This window comes from Nyctereutes procyonoides, unplaced genomic scaffold (assembly GCF_905146905.1).
Source record: "Nyctereutes procyonoides isolate TBG_1078 unplaced genomic scaffold, NYPRO_anot_genome, whole genome shotgun sequence".
NCBI classification, from domain to species: domain Eukaryota; kingdom Metazoa; phylum Chordata; class Mammalia; order Carnivora; family Canidae; genus Nyctereutes; species Nyctereutes procyonoides.
Genome location: NW_026575160.1, coordinates 27940092 through 27959951, shown reverse-complemented (window position 1 = coordinate 27959951; position 19860 = coordinate 27940092). Strand labels below are relative to the sequence as shown.

Sequence of the window (19860 nt, the reverse complement as noted above, 5' to 3'; positions counted from 1 at the left end):
CAGAGCCATTACATGGCTTTACACAATATTCAAAGTACAATGGAAAGTTAATTAATGCTGAATATGTGTTGATCCCAAGTTGGCTAAGCCCCAGGAGCAGATGGTCTGATGGCATGTGTTAGGTGAAGAGAAAGTAAAGGTGGTTCCAGGTAGTCGGGAGGTTATTCAAAGGCACACAGGCAAGAACATGCTAGTTTTAGAGATGCAAGTGGCTCAATATTATTGGGGCAGGGAAAACCAAGGAGAAAGCTTTCAATTTTCCATTTTCGAAAGGAGGAGGTAGTAGCAGCACCAGTGGTACCAATATGGTGTCAGGGGGACTGATAAAGTGACTGAGGAATATAGTAGAGGTGGTCGGATCAACAGGAGTTGATAAGACCATGGATGAGGCACTGATGGGAAGACTCGAGTCAGGTATGACTCCCTGGTTTCTGGAGCCACTTACTAAGAAATATAGGAAGAAAAATAGTGTGCCTTAAAATAGTTTGGGGAGGCACCTGGGTGGCTCAGTCAGTTAAGCATCTGACTCTTGACCTCAGCTCTCGTCTTCATCTGAGGGTTGTTAGTTCAAGGCCCCATCCTGGGCTCCAAGCTGGGCATGGAACCTACTCCTACTTAAAGGAATCTACTTAAAATAATCATAATACTTTAAATGTAAGACATGGTAAATCTGTCAAATGGAAATGTTCAAGAGGTGGCTGGAGCCACTGGCCTAGAGCTTGAGAGAGAGAGAGGTCCAGGCTAGGGCACCCCAGGTAGCTGAAATTCTTATAATGAATAACATTATTAAGGCGTCCAGGAAGAAAGTAATGAGCAAAGGAGAAGGGGAAAAACAACACTTGAGAAAAGGACTGGGGAAAAGAGACGACTTACCAAGGGCGTAAAAACTCCAAGGAAGGGAGGTGCCATGGAAATAGGAAAGAAAAAGATTTCAAGGAGATTGTGTCAAATACTACGCTGAGCCGGAGAAATTTCAGTGATGTGATAGGGATGAAAGTGAATAGCAGTGGGAAGAGGAGTAATTGAAAAATGAAGTAGAGCCTGCACATGCAGATATCCTTTTAAGAAATCTGTGCAGGGAAAGCGTCTTCTCCCTATGGAGAGTGAGGGAAAATTTCTGCGAGTTTCATTTAAAGAGAGTGGTGACAAAAGAGAAGAGCCATGGTGCAAAATGGAGAGTGCAGGTCTGCTTGTCTGCATCCTTCACTGCCATGTCCAGTCCCCAAAAGGGTGCCTGCCCCAGAAAAAGCTTGATAATGACTTGTTGAATGAATGACGGACATACTAGGGGTTTGCTAAGGGATTCTGAAAATCCAGCTGAGACCCAAGACCACACATGGGTCATGATGGTGATTTATAGGGAGGTTGAGGTGTCCTCAGTAGTGCTCAACTCCCTTGGCACAGAGAGGAGTTGCAAAGACAGTCCAGACTGTGGTTCTGAAAGGCAGGGATGCCAGAAGGACAGGGTCTCATCAAGGGATCCAAGCATCAAGAAGGAAGACACTCTATGGAAGGCCAGACAGATACAATGGGTTCAACCAGGCTTCAAGAGCCAGTATGCTCCTACTCCTTTCTGGGTAGAAGTATAATTTTTAAAAAGTAACAGAATAATCAAAAGCACTAGGTTTAAAAATAAAATGGGACTGCTCTACAGACTCGGGTACACAGGCCTGGGCACAGGGCAGATCCTTCAATACCTGTTGACTTCCTGAAATTCATTTGTACGGCCTGAGGCAGAGATTACTTTTGGTTTTTACTTCATCTTCTCCTGTCACTCCAGAGAACATATTTTCCAGGAGACATCTACCACCGATGTTGAAAAGTTCTTTCTAAAATAACTCCTCTTCTGTCATTCCAAAATGCAATTTCTGCATCCCTCGCTGAGCATAATTATTAGAAAAAAAAATAAACTTCAGCTTCTAGTGTCAACTTTAAATTATGTTATGTTATGGGGATATTATTCCCCAAGAGGTCCAGTTCTTTCAGTTTGATTTCCCAAGAGAATTCAGAGTAGAGATTTAGGCAGGTTTAATATGTCTTTGGAAAACTAGTATATCAATCCATTTTGCTCTTTTCTTTCAATTATCTTCATATTTCCCTGCAATTCCTGGATTTCTTAATCTTTTGAGGAGACAACTACTATTTATTTGTATGAATATTTACCCTCTCAAAAGAAGGAATATCATGAATTTCCCTGAGCAAACTGTTTTCTCATTCAATTTTACGCTGCCTGCCTCCTCTACCTGCCTGACACCATGTCCACCACTTTCTATTTTCTCTTCTACCAGGGTCCTGTGCTGGGAAGAGGGCCTGAGGTCACAGTATGTTATATATCAATTAAAATCCTTTTGAAAGATTGGCCTGAGACCCCACAAACAAAATTTTCACCAGGTGGTTGACTTTTGATGTATTTCCTGTTTTTTCCTGTACTTATTTATGGAGAGTTAAATAAAGACTACCCAAATTGTGGCATGCAAAACCACAGAAATCATTTTCTCCATGGCTCTGTATCCTGATATTACTGACTAGGGTGTGGTTAAAAAATAATTTTACAAAAGTACGCATGAAAATGTAAACATGAGAACAACGGTTACTTGGGAATTTACTATGTGACATAGTTTTTAAGGTGGAAATTTACGCTTATTTCAATTTCATAGGAGCCAAAAAAGAAAGCTATTAAAAAAATCTGTGTTTTTGCATTATGAAAACTGCACACGGAAATATAAGGTTATAAAGAATGCTTAGGATGTAGCAAAGCAGGGTAGAGCCTGGTATTGGTTGTTTTGTGTGCTGTGGACAAAATATTTTTAAAAGTGTAAAATAAAAATGATTTCAAAGGAAACCAAAATTGTTAAAATGTTAAAACTTGACATAGAATAAAAATAGGTGCTTCTTCTAACACATCAACTACCATAATTTTACAGTAGTGGTTAAAATAAATAGTATTTCAGGATTTCTGCAAGAATGGTAATAGGATATGAAAATATCAGCGACAAAGAGATCTATTATTTCCATTTCTAATTGAGGGAAAGCTAGATTTCAAATATAGAAGTTAACGAAAATAATTTTTTTTTCTCCCAAAGCTAAGAACTCCTCAACTGGAGAATTGTAAGTGGATATTTCTAAAAAGCTTCCTAGTGTATTCAACTTAAACTTTATAAGAAAAAATTTTATCTTGCAAGAAGTTTTCAGAAATAAGCCAAACTTTTACCATCAGCTCCCCTCTATCCTATTTTATACTAAACTAAGAATTATACAAAAAACTGTACTAGTTGAACACTATACATTACTAAATTAATGCAAACATTTCTAAGAGAAATTATACACATTTCTTCTACATTACTTCAATTAGTTTTAAAAATCACATTCTCAAATGACCCTGCCTCACTTCAAACAGTGCAGCAACTATGTATTCTGAAAGACATCAACTCCAATACCACGAGAGTCTAATTCAACCTTGAACAAGAAATCATTGTTTAAAAAATTTGGGGTCTTGGCTTAAAAGATATAGCCCTGAAAATCTCCATGTACCCATACTCACAAACATACAAAGCTAAGAATAAACCTATCGGAAAATAATATTAAAACATCACTACTGAAAATGTCATGAATCACTGCCATTTGGGTTCCTCTAAATTGCAATAAACTGTTCAATGAAATCATGCAAAACTTCTGAGTCAGGAGGGAGAGAAAGTGAGAAGATGAGACAAAGGGGAGGTGGTGATGAGGATAGGCAGATGGACAGATACATGGAAGGTATAACCAAAATGAGCCAAAACTCTGCTTGCAGGCTAGATCTGCAAAGAGAGAAGCTTCTCTAGGGACAAAACAGACCTATTCCTGGAGATGAAGGACACCCTTTTGTTCCTGTTCCTTCGGAATCTTTTTTTAACCTGTTCCAAATTAATTTCACCCCAATACTATAATTCTCTATTCTTAAACATTTTTGGGCGTATTTAAGCAACTGAGACAATAGATCTTTTGATTATACAGGGATGATGGTGGGGGCACACGAAGAAAAGAACTAAAAGAAAAGAATAAAACATGGGGCAAAAAAAACCTTGGGAAATTTATGAAGGCACCAAGACAAAAAATACACGGTAGAGTATCATCAAAAAACGGTTTTAGTTGAAGTCAAAGGAACATGACTATAACCTAGTTAGACTTAACGGTTTGAATTTTCTCTTTCTTCCAGATTGTCAGTAGGCGGACCACATAATGTTTGGGCATAAATTATTAGTATAGATTACACATCAGTATTTTCTTCAGTTCATTAGCTTATTTAAGTATTTTCATTCTTTAATCCTCAAATCCTAATTTTTTTTTCAATGTAAATACTGTAGCTAAAGTGGTAAATTTTAGGTTAAAGTGAAACATAAAATATCTTGGTTTATCTAAGCATCTGAGACTTTTGCTGAAAGTGGTCACCTCCAATATTTGAAGATAAAAATTATATCCAATGAGCAATACTTTGATACTATTTTCCTTCTGTATACTTCACAAACAGCAAGAGACTCATGAGTCATCAGCCAGTTTTTGTCAGAAGATTCAAAACATCCTGCACATTCTGTATCTTTTCCCAAAAACTTCCTCCTTTGAGAATTGTAGTATTACGCAGTGTCTAGTGCTATTATTGTAACTATGAAATAATTTTTTGAAATCCTTCTAAAACGAATGGAAACTTTTATCATAATTACCATCGTTCCAAAAGATAAAATATTTTCTTAAAATGGAAGGTTTCCAAAGCTGTAATATCCATGCCAAATCCTACTGGTCATCTGTAAGATACGTGGCTCAATAAATGTATAGCGCCTGCTGTAGTATAGTGCTTAGAGGTAGGAGGCACTTTCTAAGATCACCCCAAAGCATGGCTGCTTTCTTTTCATGGTCCATAACTGGAGAAGGATACAATACAGATACAGATATCAGTAAACTACAGCATAAGGCATATATCTCCTCCCATCTCTCTCTGAGACATCCTATTCTCACCTCCAGTAGCTCATTACCACTAACAATCACCCAATCTCTCATGTCTGAAAACATTCCCCCCTTCAGCAAAATTCCTTGAACTGGAGTAGCCCAGACTTGCAATATTCAATTCCTCTTTTCATTCTCTCTAGAACCAACTTCAATTAGACTTTTGTCCCCATCACAACACCAAAAGTATGAAGGTCACCACAATGTCAAGGGTCACCTCTCACTTATGCTTTTGGATATCTCAGTTGAATTTGATGCATGATCATTCTCTTTATCTTGAAACACCTGTCTTCATTTGGTTTCCAAGCTGTCCCTCTTTAGTGGTACCTTCACCATCACCAGTTACTCGTCCTATTTTTTTTTTTTTTAATGGTTCTTCTTCCTTTTCTGACCTCTCTACATGGAGTAGTCCAGGGCTCAGTTTTTAGAATGATTACCTTTACCTGCATCCTGAGCAGTGGTTCTTAACTCTGTATGCACACTGAAATCCTGTGGGGGGCTTGGAAAGGATATTGATACCTTAGCCACTCCTACCCCATTCTAAATGAATTAGAATCTCTGGGGGCAAAGCCCAGAGAGTGGTAATGTCCAGAATATCTTACTCCAAATACCCAGTGCTAAGTTTGAGAACCCCAGTTCTAGGTGATGCCATCCACCGAGCATTCTATACCTTGATGACTCATAGAATATATCCTGGGCTGCAGACCATTCCTCTGAATTATAAAGAGTTATCCTCAGATCCATGACTATGACCAAAATCCTCCTCCTCCTCCACCAATGAACCACTGTTCTTCCTGTAGTGACAACTTGTTACTTGAGTCCAAAAAACTTGGGAGTCATCCTTGACTTCTGTCTTTCTCTCATACTGAAATCTCATCTTTCAGTAAATCTTACTCCACCTTCAAAATATATCCCTATGCCACAACATCTCACCACCACCATCTCATCCTGATCTAACCCAGCCATCTCCCATTTGAATTCCCGCGGGAGGCACACAGCAGGCCTTGATTTTCAGCTTTTGCGTGTCTGTTGTAGTGAACTCTCAGCACCAGAAGCAGGTGCTGCTGACATGGTAAGTTAGATCATGTCCTTCATCTGTTCAAAATCCTTACAATGGCTCTTCAGCATTCTCATTAGCTGTTCTCCCTTCGCTATTCAAATGTCTGAGGACCTTCAATTTTGAAGTAAGATGTCTGAAGCTGTCCAATGTCTTTACTTGTAGGTACCACACAAGAGGTAACAGGATTCCATTACCATTATCTTTCTTAAAAACTCGAGGAAAAGAATCACAACTTTTATCAGATTCTCAAAGAAGCCCAGGAACCAAAAATGAATCACTGTCTAGAAGACTATCATAATCAATATGACAATTTATTCCAGGTTAGGTCTTAACCTTTTCAAGCTTTTGCCTGCAACAGTAATTCAGTCAAGAGTAGGCCACATAATACATTTTAAAATTAACTTCTATTTATGTAATGGTTTCCTTATTTTTCCTACACTTTTCTTCTAATTCTTTAACTGCCTTTTTTACTTGCTGATGCTGTATTTCCTTTCTTATACTGCATATAGTTAAGCTATGATTTAAATTCAATCAGGGGCCTTACCCATCTAAAATATAAGAAGCTATAAACTTCCTTCAACTTATGGTCTAAAATGCAACGGTCAGAAACTGGGAACTCCGAATCCTAACTGCCCACTCTATCAATGCCTTCCATTCCAATGCCAGTTAGTGTTCTTGGAATGGGGTAGGAGTAGGGGCTTGAGATAGGCTTTTTAATATCACTTGAGGTCACATTTCCTCATACCTAGTCGGTAGAGTCATCTAGGTTAACAATTCAGTAAATGCTTCTCTGGTCACTGAATTCTCTTTGGTAAAGATATATAACTACATAATTCAGTATAATTGAACTCAAGAGTCAAACTCTAAAGAACCTATATCCTGGCTCCTGAAGAAGTTAACGCCTTTACCTTTTTACATATTCAAATTTTTCCTCCCTCCTAGATCCTTTTCATTGAAATGTAAACACATTCAAAGCCATCTTAAAATAATACCTAACAAACAACCAACCTCCCTGGACCCACTCTTCCACCCTGGTTTTTAGCCTTTCTAGAACTACTGTTCTCAGTATGTTTCCTCAACATTCCACAACCCACATCATCCTGGCTTCTCCATGAAAATGGCTCTAAATTATGTCACCAAATGACGTCCACAATGAAATCCAACAGAATTATTTCAGTATTCATCCTGCTGAACCTGTCAATTATCTGGTCCTTTTCCTAAAACATTCTTTCCATGACACTACCCTTTCCAGTTTTTTTTTTTCTCAGCAAGATAATCATCCACCTCTCTTTGCCTCTGACCTCTCCCAAGGGTTATCTTATCAGTGTCTTGGCCTCACTCTGACTTACTCTATTTGACATCACCTGTAATGCAAAGTCTGAACTTTCCATGGGACTGTCTCCGGAGCACGTAAGCTAAACCCACATTCCCAGCCCACCAAGCTGGCTGGCCTCCAGTGATCCCTGAGTCACTTAGTTTTCAGCCATCTGATCTTTTCTCTTAAATCTCTTAGAGAAACTCATCCAAATTCACAGTTTCAAATGTTCTATGAGAATATAAACTAATGTACTTGGGTCAAACTCCCCCCAAGCTCCAATTGTGTATTTCCAAATGCTGTTGGACTGTATATATCATCATTTAAAATCGAACTGGTCTACAGCTCAACTCAAACTACACTGAGTTATTCATGATTTCCTAATTTCTATTAATTTTCTAATTCAGTTAGTTGAGAAAATGAAGGACCATCCTGATTAGGATGTACGGCTGACTACTATTAAGTTCTATTCACATTTAACCCTGGGCTAGGATCCAGCACTTAATCCCGAAACCCTAAAGCAAATCTCTGGTTCTCACTGCTCACATCCTGCACAAACCATGGGGTTGAAAATAAAGTTTCATCCTAGAGCAGGGTGGCTGCTGTACCTACCTAGTGCCGTTTGACGTAGTAACAGCACCACCTAAATAAACTTTTCATCATGAAAGAAAAAATTAAAACTCTGGTGTATTAATAGGGTCTTAAGACTGATTCAATTTTTCCATTTAGCCTATTATTCTAAAGCAGAGTTTCTAAATAGTCTCTTGGCTCTGTCACCCCACACCCCAGAGCTTCCTGGCCAATCTATCTGTATCTCTATTGTTTTATTTCCTCCCCACCCACCTCCTGAGTGAATGCTAAGCCAATTTAATTGTCAGAGCAGTGGTGGAATCATCTTGTCTACAAAACCCAAAAGCCAAAGGTAAAGGAGGTAAAATCCACACATAGCTGATGGCTCCTTCTCTTCTTTAACCTGGCCTGCAAAGTGGTCTACTCTTTTAAAAGACGCAGTTCTGAGATGCTTCAAATGTTAAATTCTATCTATTTCAGAACCTTATAAAATCTTTTCTGTGCTCCTCATCAAAGTGATAGGTACGAGAATAATTTACTCTAGAACATAAATTATATAGTTAACCTCTTTTCCTAAACTCTAAAGGAAGTGTATTTAAATATTTACAGTTGGTCCTAATGACACAGTTACCATTTATAAATACTTTGGATAGATAATTGGTTCAGTTTAAAAAAAAAACAACTGATTAAATATCTCAAGTGAGTAAAAATGATTTATATGTGCAGAATGATTTATACTCTGACACCGTCAGCTTTGATCATGCCTTTTTTCCTCACACACCCATCTCATTGTATTACTGTTGTTCCACTGAGTTTGTTAGTTGAGCAGTGAAATTTACTAATGGCCTGTTTTCCACTGGACTGGCAAATACTGCCTCGGAAAGCAGAATTCTAAACCTTTCTCCCACACAATCATTTTGACATGGAATGGAAGGCACAGTGCCTGAGAAAACAGCACAAAACAAAACATCATCCAAGCAAACTAAGTATTTTGAGGAATGCAGCGACAGATCTTGCCAAAGCCACAGAAAGTTTGTTTCTGGAAGCTCAGATTATAACACTACAGTCATATCATAAAATCCTATTATTCTTCCACTAAAATACTTGTATTTCTATAATTACAGGCAAAACTGACGTTTTTATGGGGGAAAAGGAATGTAAGATTTTATAATATTATGTAACGGAGAATGAACAATTCAATTTGAATTTTACCTTTTTTTCTGGTTTTAGGGGTTGGGCACATGTTGTTGACTGAGGACCACAATGATGGGGAAATGATGGGGATGAGAGGTCAAGTTCTTAGTTCGAGTCCTACCTCTGGAGTTTCTTTTCGCCTTGTGCTGACCTCAGATGTTTGCACTCCTACAGCTCCACATTTCTCGCCCTTGCGGATTTTAGCCATTGAGGTTTCAACCATCACGTCTATGCAATGCTAAAGAACAAGTACCTGTGTTCTCAGGTTTATGCTCCTTACTTGCTTCAACATTGTCTGAACACGGTATTACAAGCCCGACTCTAGGCTCTGCTGGAAATTAGAAGAAGAAGATGGTATTCTCTTTTTGCCTTCAGTGAAATTATGTTTTAGTGCAGGAAGACAGATAAAGTTCAGTATCATTGTGAATGTGGAAGGTGCTAGGGGGACACAAAAGAGGGACAATTAGCTAAAAATTGAGCACCAGAAGATGATGCCCAAGTTGCACAGCTCAAAAAGGCAAAGGAAATTATGAGAACATTCCAGGCTGAGGGGAGAGAAGCAGCAAGGGCATTTAGTTGTGTCACTTAACCATAGGTCCAGGGACTTCTAACAACTGCAGTAAGGGCACACTTTCAAACACATGGAATTATGTCAAGGTTTGCAGTGAGGGAGGGTAGGGGAAATCAAGGAAGGGGGGCAGGGCAGGATGTGTCTGATCACCGGTGAGCTTTCCTTTTTTTTTTTTTTAATATTTATTTATTCATGATAGACATGGGGGGGAGAAGACACAGGGAGAAGCAGGGAGACACAGGGAGAAGCAGGCTTCATGCCAGGAGCCCGATGCGAGACTTGATCCTGGGACTCCAGGATCACACCCTGGACCAAAGGCAGGTGCCAAACCACTGAGCCACCCAGGGATCCCAAACCGGTGAGCTTTTCAAACAGTCATGCTCAATTGTACTACATCCCCTCTGAAGGCTGTGTGCCCCACCCAGACTCCCAATCATGCCTCCTTCCTCCCACGGACACTACTATGCCCTGTCTCTCCAGTATAAACGCCTATGCTACAAATACAAGGGGAAATACACCGAAAAGGGGGAGGAAGTCGGCTCTAAAAAGTTGAAAAAGCTCAGACAAGTAGGAAGCCAAGAGTATAGGTCGAAGAAAGGGAAGCAGAGAAAAACCAGTAAAATTGGACGACTGGGCTTAGGTCTATCCAAAGACTTTCTAGAGCTTGGTAGCATCCCAGCTCAACAAGTCTAAAGTAATTCATCAAGTCATATATGGCAATAGTTACTTTTAACGTACAAAAGGATTATAAAAGCAATCTGTGCGTGGGTGCTCACTAGGTAGCCACACTGAACAGGTAAGAAGGCATCTGGTTTTAAGTAATTCCTGCATTACAGAGAGAAAAGAATTTTTGTCCAAGAAATATACACTGGATATAAAATGGTGTCCTTCAGAGAAGATTAGTAAAGCTTGGAGGAACAAGGCATCCCAGGGTTGCTGTGGACTTGCCCTTTGTCACATTTCCAGTCTCAATGCTCCTAATTCAGCTTTCACAACAGTGAACCGTTGATGGTTCTCTGAACAAAACACATTAATCCATAACACCCTTTCAGCCTTTGAATGTCTCTCTCTACCCTCAAGTCTCTGTTGAGTCTCCATTGCAGTTCACATTCCTAACCCATGTAAAGTTCCTCAGGTGACGCTGCTGTCACTATCATCATCAAACACTTCATCTGAGCCAGATGGCTGTTCTAACTCCAAGAAATTTGATATCAACTCAATTCCTCTTTACAACAATCCTATGAAGAAGTATGAATGATATGCCCATTTTATATTTAAGAGACTGAAGCATATAAAGCCTACAGAAGAAAACATTATGGGACAGTAATAAAGCTAATATTTGAGCTGAAGCAGGCTGGAAGCTTCCAGCATCTATGCTCTAATTACTAGGCCACGCAGCCTCTGTGTGATTAAAAGGAGATGGATCCTAGGTACTGTTATATACACAAGGCTCTTGACTGTCTTGTTCAGCATTTATGTTCAAGGAGCTTCTGGGGCTGGAGATGTATATATGATGGCACATTAACCCAAAACATACAAAGTCTGTTCTAGAAACATCTTTTTTGAAACAATCTTTACACAAATATAGAGCTGTAACTGGCACACCTAAAATGTGTTAGGATTTACCATTCCTATGATAAGAAAAGTGTCTTAGAGTCTAATGAAAACCCTTGGCAATTTGAATATTATATGATACTAAATTATACTATAATTATTTCAAAGGTCAAGAATCTTAAACATTTAGTCTTAAAACTCTCCACCTGGCTGATGCAATCAGAAAATTAAAGAATGTATGAAAATACTTAATTATACAAAACAAGTAGAATCTACCTATTTAATAACCTTTAAATAAAAGGTACGATATTTCCCAACATGGTATTCTTTTTTCTTCTATTGCACAAAAGGAACTTTTTAAAATAACATTTTTTTTTTAATGAATTTGAGTACACATTTTCTTTTCTAGTGCTAGTTTCAAGGAAGAATAGGATAAAGGTGTGTGAAATAAAACACTATCACTTATTAACTGGTGGGAAACCATGAAGCTACTGTCCTGGGCACCACCATTTAAAAAAAGAAAAGAAACAGACTCAGGTGAGTCCAGCCTCCTAAAGAATTTGCAGTCTGGTGGAAAGGAAAACAAGCACAGGGCAAAAGCGTGTAAATTCCTTTCAAAGTTTTAGTAAGAAAGGCTTCTAGAAGGCACATGTATAAGAAGATCCTTGCCTAACCCCTAGGTGACCCAGTCACAATCCAGTGGTGGTGGACCAGTGGTGGAGTGACCAGTAATTACCTTTACCTCAGGGAAATTTAGTAAGGCAAAATACCAGTGCTTAAGAGCATAGACGGTGGAGCCAGAACGTCTAGGGTTCAATCTCATCTCTACTATATACCAATTGATGTCAGTGGGTTCACTTGGCCTGTCTTTTATAAATGAGAAAACTGAGGCCCAATTAGATAATTACATAGAGTCGACTGACTTACAGTGCTTTGGGGAGGGTAAAATGAGATCATGTGAGTGAAGGAGGAACACAGAATGAGTTAACTGATGAATCAACATAGCTTAAGAAGAGATTGGATGGTGCACATTCCTAGTTGCACCCAGGCTGTACCTAACCCACAGTTTCATCTTACGAGATGTCGCCAACATGCTGGCTCAGTTATGGGGCTGGGTCAGTCTTTAGCTCTGTGTAAGCAAGAGGTGCATATCTTTCAGTTTTTCCAAACTTGGTCAGCAAAGAGGCCCTTCCTTCTCTTAATGAAGCAAAATAAAATAGTTAATTCCATCATCTTAGCCAGAAAAATGCCTACTTGTCACTTTTATGGGCAACACAAAAATAACCACAAGCACCATTTGTACAGAAAAAAAACACACTGTCAAACTATGATTAGCTGATTTTGAAGCTTACAATGGATATTACTTTGCTATTCATTTGCTCATTTTACTGTAAGAGGAACAGGCATCGACAATAAAAACTGTTAAGAAAATGTGAAACAAAAACCAAACTGAGAAAACTATTAAACCTCTCCTTTTTTTTTGAAATAACTTTTATCCATTTCTCTTCATGTCCTAAATCAAGCCTGTTCAAGACTGACTGTTCTGACATACAGACCTCCTGAAATCCAGATACTATCCCTGTTCAACAAAACCATTCCTGCCATTGCCCTGTCCCAACTCAGCACGTATTAAATTTCTGCTCAACCAGGAATCACATATTCTGTAGAGCAAGAAACCTGCCTGAAGCAAAGCAGTTTTGCTGTGAGGACAGCATCACAGAATCTTGGAACCCAACCTAACTTGGAAGATCTCTACTCCAAACCATTTTATAGAAAAAGCAGCTCCAGAGAAACCCGAATAACCCAGAGAGCTGGTGGCCGAGCTCGCAACTTTTGTACTTTCACTTGCCATCTACCAGTTCTGTCCTTTTTTGTTGAACTACAGCACATCGCCAGAGAAGAAATTTTAACTTCAAAACTGAAAAGTCAGGGCCCAACTTTAAAAAGCATCAAAAAGCATAAGAACATCTAATTTGGAGAATATATGAACCGGGACAAGGAAATATCCATCTAGATTTGAGCAGTTACAACAAAAGGAAGATAGAGTTGGCTAAATTCTATAGCCTCACAGCCAAGTTCTGGATAGGACATTGTATGATGTATTTAGACCTCTTCATTTGTATTTCATATTACTTGTACCCCCAGTCCAATCTGGAAAAGATTTTTTGATAGAGCAGGATTATCCTTAATCCTTATCTCCCTCACATACTCACAGGACTGAGTGAGGAAGAGGAGGAGATAAACAGGGAAAGTACAACTCTTTCAATACTACTGATTTTCTTCCTTGTTTGTATGTTACTTAGGAAGCTGCACTCCTAGGGCACCTGGGTGGCTCCACTGGTTAAGCATCTGACTCTTGATTTCAGCTCAGGTCATGATCTCAGAATTGAGGGACTGAACCCCACATCCGGCTCCGTGTTGGGCATGGAGCCTGTTTAAGATTCTTTCTTTCTCTCTGCCCCTCCCTCCACTCACACACGCTCTAATAAATAAAAATCTTAAAAAAAAAAACAAAACAAAACCCTGCATTCTTCTATCAGAAATAACTTCAGACACGATTTTAAAAATAAGCAAATAACGGAAAAATTTTTAAAAATTCTGGAAGCTATCTCGAGTTGGATGTATATGCACCTTTCAGGTTGGATTGAGAGACCGTTCTTTAAAATAAGTAAATATCAAATGGCAAATAAAAGGTTAAGGCTGTGATAAGTAAATTCAAATGTATAAAACAAGTAGATTTCAATTATTTCACCCAATCACCTAGAAGCAAAGATACTCTAAAGAAAATTGCATTGCCTTCCCAACTCCTTGGAGAGCCAGTTTAGTTAACAGCCTACCTCTGCTTCAGAGATGACCATACAGCTTACATGTCAAACTCATTTTAAAGTGTCAATCATGTCCCTTTCAATCTAATTAGTTTGGAAAGTAGTGTCACTGACCTGGAACTATGCAGACCATTTATTACCATATCATTTGATCAACCTAACACTCTACCTCAGTTGAGTTTGAGACACCTGTAGCCAAAACGTAATATCCTTTCTCCCACTCATTCTTGGTAACTCTCAATACAATTTCCTATTTACAACTCAATATATCTCTATGAATAAGCATGGCCAACTTCACAGAAGCATCGACAGATTTTTCCTTATTTAAGATTTCATGGTAATTAAAATTGAAAGGTAAGGGGAATAAGGAAAAAAATCAGATATACCTGAACCAGAGGAGGAAATATCTATCTACATCTATATTTAAGAAACAGACTTGAGTTATTTGATCCCAAGAACGGCTAAAGGAGAGGAAAAAGGAAGAACAGAGGAACATGGATAGGCTGGCAGAAATCTGGGACCTTACATATGGTAGGGAGACTATTCTTTTTTAAAAAATACATAATATGGCAAGCTATTTTTGTAAGACGAGTCTGTGGGTTGTAAACTCATTGTCATCAGATGGGTTTATGTTATACTGAAGAAAATCTCTACCTGGTTTAGAGTATTTAACCTGGCCAAGGGGAGGATGAAGCAGAAGACATAATAACTGGCTCCTGAGAGGTCAGGGAATGCCCACATAGCTGCACAGGAGAAACTACAGGCCAAAGCACAGTGAGCAGGGAATGAGGTAGGGCCAGAGGGGGTGGCAGTACTGGTGGCTAGAAGATGCTAGCCAGTGAAGCCAGAGATCCCCTGGCCCACTCCCTGGCAGGGATATTAAAAAAAAAAAAAAAAAAAAAAAAAAATCACCGAATCTTTTTCTCTTTTTAGTTTTGCATTTTTAAGAACTGATTTGCAAGACAAAAATCTAAGCAGGTAATCTTATCACTGAACCACATAATAACACATGAATCAGGGACAGACAAAATACATGCATCCACCACTAGCATGTTGCATTTGTATTTTTAAATGTGGTACGAGAAACAGCTAAGTGTATCAATTCTATTTAAAGTAATGACTCTTCACTCTAGAAGAATCTAGAGCAGGATGTCAGCTGCTGGCACTTCCCTTCCTAGCCTGGGTTTCCCTTTGGAGAGGTTGCATTTTACCAAAATTCCCATTGTCTGAAAGATAAGCAAGTTTCCTCATTCATGTTTGCTTGATCAAGTAGTTATTGGTGAATATGACTTTGTATCTGTTCAAATAAAATAAGCATACATCTCAAACTTACCTTCAGGTGAAGAGCCTGTCTTTTGGGAAAAGACAGCATTTACTTTACTCTTCTTACTGATATCGCTGTTTACAGACAAGCTGGACTGAATTTTTCTATGCATTTTGTGAGAAACAGGTGCTGAAAGTCTTCGATTATCTGCAGATACGTGTTTGGCCCCCTGGTGAATTCCATTCCCATTGCTCAGACTTGTGTGGCCGTTCTTTATCTTGCTGGTTTCCTCCTCGCTTGGTTCCTGTGAGCATGTCGGAAGCTGAGGCAAGCGCTGGGGTTGGGCTAGACGACAGGAAAAGTTTCTCCAGTTAAAAAAGAAATATTTGAAAATCGTCAACATATATTCAGTCACAGACTTTTTTTTTCTGGGCTTTACACCCATGATTCTACAAAATAGAAAGAAAGAAGTAAAATATTAATAAATATGGACAGAGAGAAAACAATTAGTAAAAAAACGAAAGTGGGAGCGGGGTCATCAAAAGTGGCTTTATACAACGAATTTGAATATAACGAGAAAGACTGTTTTGTGTTTTAAGAAAATTTAAGTTGGAAATCTGAAAAGGTCATTCCACACTCATTCAACGGCAAGTGTTTATTTTCTATGTACTGGGTCCCTCTTTTGTGTGCTAGAAACAGAGCAATATTTTCTTACTATCCCTGATAATGGGATGAAATACTTAATCATCTTTTTGGATAAAAGGAAAAGAACAATGAATCCAAGTATCAAAACTGAACAATACAGAAAGACAGTTGTTTTCAGTTTCATTTTATTTTAATTTTTAAAAAAGTTTTATTTATTTAAGTAATTTCTAGACCCAATAAGGGGCTCCAACTCATGACCCCAAGATCAAGAGTTGCATGCTCTTCTGACTGAGGCCAGCCAGGCACCCCTTCAATTTCACTTTAAATCCCGGAGGAAAAAAATAAATAAAAATAAATAAACAAATCCCGGAGAAAACCTTTTCTGTATTTATTTTTTTAATTTGGTACCATAAACCATTATGAAAAGTTGGTAATAGAAGAGAGCTTCCTCTTAATCTGATAAAACAAATCTGCCAGAATTAAATGTCAGCACTTTAGAAATGTCCCCATTTAGGTCAGGACCAAGAAAAAGCAGCCCAGCTTCATCCCTCTTATTTGACATTACACTGGAGGTCCTGGCGATAGCAATATAACATGAAAAAGAAACAAAAGGTCTGAGAAAAAATATTTTTGAGATGTACCTAATTTGAAGGTTCTCAGGGAAATTTAGACTACAAATTGTGAAATAAGAATTAAATAAGGGATCCCTGGGTGGCGCAGCGGTTTGGCGCCTGCCTTTGGCCCAGGGCGAGATCCTGGAGACCCAGGATCAAATCCCACGTCGGGCTCCCGGTGCATGGAGCCTGCTTCTCCCTCTGACTGTGTCTCTGCCTCTCTCTCTCTCTCTGTGACTATCATAAATAAATAAAAATTTAAAAAAAGAATTAAATAAGATATATACAAGATCAACCATATTAAAATCAACAAAGTTCCTTTATGCCAACAGTCACCAAGCAGCAAATAAGAAAAAAATGAACTCTTCACAACATAAAGGAAAAAAAGAAAAAAATAAGCCACCAAAACCCTCCCATAAGTATCTAAGAATTAAGCTAGGACAAAATGGGCAGAGATTTTTATGGCAAAAACCACAGAACAAAACTCAAGGACATAAAATCCTACCAAATGTAAATTTTAATTCTACCCAATTTATTTATTTAGTGTAATTCCCATAAAATTTCCAACAGGCTTTTACATGGAACTCGAGCAGCTGATCCAAAAATTTATAAGGAAGAGCAACCAAGAATCACTAAAGCAATTTTAAGAAAGAAAAAGAGGGTTACGACACTTCCCTTAGTGCATAGTCTTCTTCAGAAACTACAGGAACTAAGGCCAAGTGATGTTGGTCCAGGCACAGTCAGATAACCAGGGGAAAAGCAGAGAGAGCTCCACAGATGTGTGTGTGTGTGTGTGTGCACATACAAGTGCATACACACCTTATAGAAATAAATTACAGATGGATTAAATGCCTATATATGAAAAGCAAAACATTCCAGATTGAACAAATATGAGGGGTGCCTGGGTGGCACAGTTGGCTAAGCACCCGACTCTTAAAAGTTTCAGCTCAGGTCATGATCCCAGAGTCCTGAGATCAGCTCCTCAGGCTCCCTGCTCAGGCAGGAGTCTGCTTCTCCCTCTGCCCCTCTCCCTACTTATGCTCTCAGAAGCTTGTACACACACTCTTTCTCTCTTTTTTCAAATATATCAATAAAATCTTTAAAAGAAAACATAAGAGGCTTAATACCATGACACTGAGGAGAGACAAATTTGATTCTTTGGACAAAGAATCATAAAAAAAGTAGGATGACTATTCATCATTTGTGCTGCCTGGCATTTCTGAACACCCTCGCAGATTTTGTCAATTCCTCTGCAGCTAGAGGGCAGGTATGCGACCTAAGTCCTACCGCGCACAAGTATGACTTCCACGCAGTCACACCAGGGAGGCGGTACCTCCTTCTCAGCAGACAGTAAAGAAGGTGTTTACTGGTCCTGGCAGTGGGGTGCGGTGTCCGATATCCACTCCCTAGTAGACCGTGTGCTAATGGTACAGCAGTGGGGTTTTCTTTCTTTCTTTCTTTCTTTCTTTCTTTCTTTCTTTCTTTCTTTCTTTCTTTCTTTCTTTCTCTTTCTTTCTTTCCTTTCTTTCTTTCTTTCTTTTTTTTTTTTTTTTTAAAGCAGTGGGGTTTTCAACAGAGAAGCCTCAATGAATGGATGGGAATGATCCTTGGCTGTGTAACTGTTGGGAGAGTCTGTGTGCGAATCAATTTTTTTTTTTCTCTATTTCAGTTAGCCAAAATGGATTCTGTTTTTTGCAGCTAAAGAATCCTGACTCCTCTCCCCCCAGCCCCAAATGTTATTTGTTTACATTGGTTAAGTAATGAGATTATTCAAATCAACATTTACATTCATTGAGTAGCTCCTAAGCAAAGCTATCAATCATAGCAGTTGGGCAAAAAACAGAAAGAACCAAAACCATTCATTGCCAAAATTTAACTATTTTGTAATTTCCTGGATTTTCAAAATCAAAAACTGCTGTTCTAATTGGTCTTCTTTCCCATTTATGATTATGAACAGTTATGAAATATAAATTAAATCTGAATGCTAGTAAGTCTTCAATTTAGAAAAGGTATTGCATGCAAAGCTTAGCAATTATACGTGGCATTGACAATGTCTAAAAGGGCCTGATTATCTGTGATCTGGGGATTAGCTAAAACGGTATATATTTTTGACAAAGACGACAGTTGGCAGTTGAGTAAGTCTTTAGCACACATTGTTTACTTCAATTCTTGTTCACATATCCTATGTCTCTTAAAGAAAAATATCTTAACATATCAAAACAGTCCATTCATGAATGTGCATATTTCAAGAAAAAAAATCACGTACTTAACAAAAGCATGCTTTCCTACCAAATCTGTTAACATTAATATCTGATTTGTTAACTAGCCTATGAACTCCTCATACAGTTTTTCAGTTCTTCAGCGATAAAGGAGGATGATTATCTAAAAATTAAATATTTGGGACTACTACAAAGTAATGGTGGGAAAATATATCAAAATATTTTGTTTTTTTTTACTCTTTTTTTTTAATTTTTTTTATTTATTTATGATAGTCACACACACACACACACACACACACACACAGAGAGAGAGAGAGAGGCAGAGAGATAGGCAGAGGGAGAAGCAGGCTCCATGCACTGGGAGCCCGATGTGGGATTCGATCCTGGGTCTCCAGGATCGCGCCCTGGGCCAAAGGCAGGCGCTAAACCGCTGCGCCACCCAGGGATCCCTTTTTTCTTTACTCTTGATGGAAAACAAAAACGGTCACTTCTCTGTTTAGCAGCTACATATGACCTTCTCGTAACAAAAATGGACAAGGAATCTGCAGAAGGAGACCTATTTCTTATGGGTGTGCAATCATTTGATCTAGAGATTAATCTGCTGCTCCTGTAGCTTCTTGTATCAACTAGAATGACATCCTAATGACTGCTATTGAACATAGAGAGTTATGCATATGTATTTAAAGGGATGCCAAAGAAGACAGTTAAACCTAATTTGATGTTCTTTTCAGAGCACTTACCAGTAATCTCGCCAAATAAATGGAATGTTTTGGGCCACTTTTTCTCTGAAAAGAATATTTCAAGCAATCAGAGAGCTTGGTTAAAGTGAAATGTCCAACTGACCAATGCTAAGGAGACTTCTTATCAATCAAAAATGCCCTGTCATAGTCCATAATCCAAGATAAATTTAAAATTACTATGTCATGGTTAAACATTTTCAATAAATAAAAATAAAGGTGGTAAAAGACAACTATGTCCTGCCACCAAATTCTCAAACTGACAGATCTGACCTTTTTCTACTATCAAAATTGACTATTTGCAAATTACCGGGT

The 19860-nt window shown here is 38.5% G+C and overlaps 1 protein-coding gene across 3 annotated transcripts in view; it reads right to left on the bottom strand.

The window, feature by feature from the left end:
* Nucleotides 1-19860, bottom strand: part of MDFIC (MyoD family inhibitor domain containing) — an 87239-nt gene that overhangs the window by 17967 nt on the left and 49412 nt on the right. For all 3 annotated transcript variants that reach the window (XM_055314598.1, XM_055314596.1, XM_055314597.1), the window contains exon 3: nt 15400-15675. In XM_055314598.1, coding sequence (XP_055170573.1) covers nt 15400-15675 — 276 coding nt within the window. The remainder of the gene's footprint in view (nt 1-15399; nt 15676-19860) is intronic.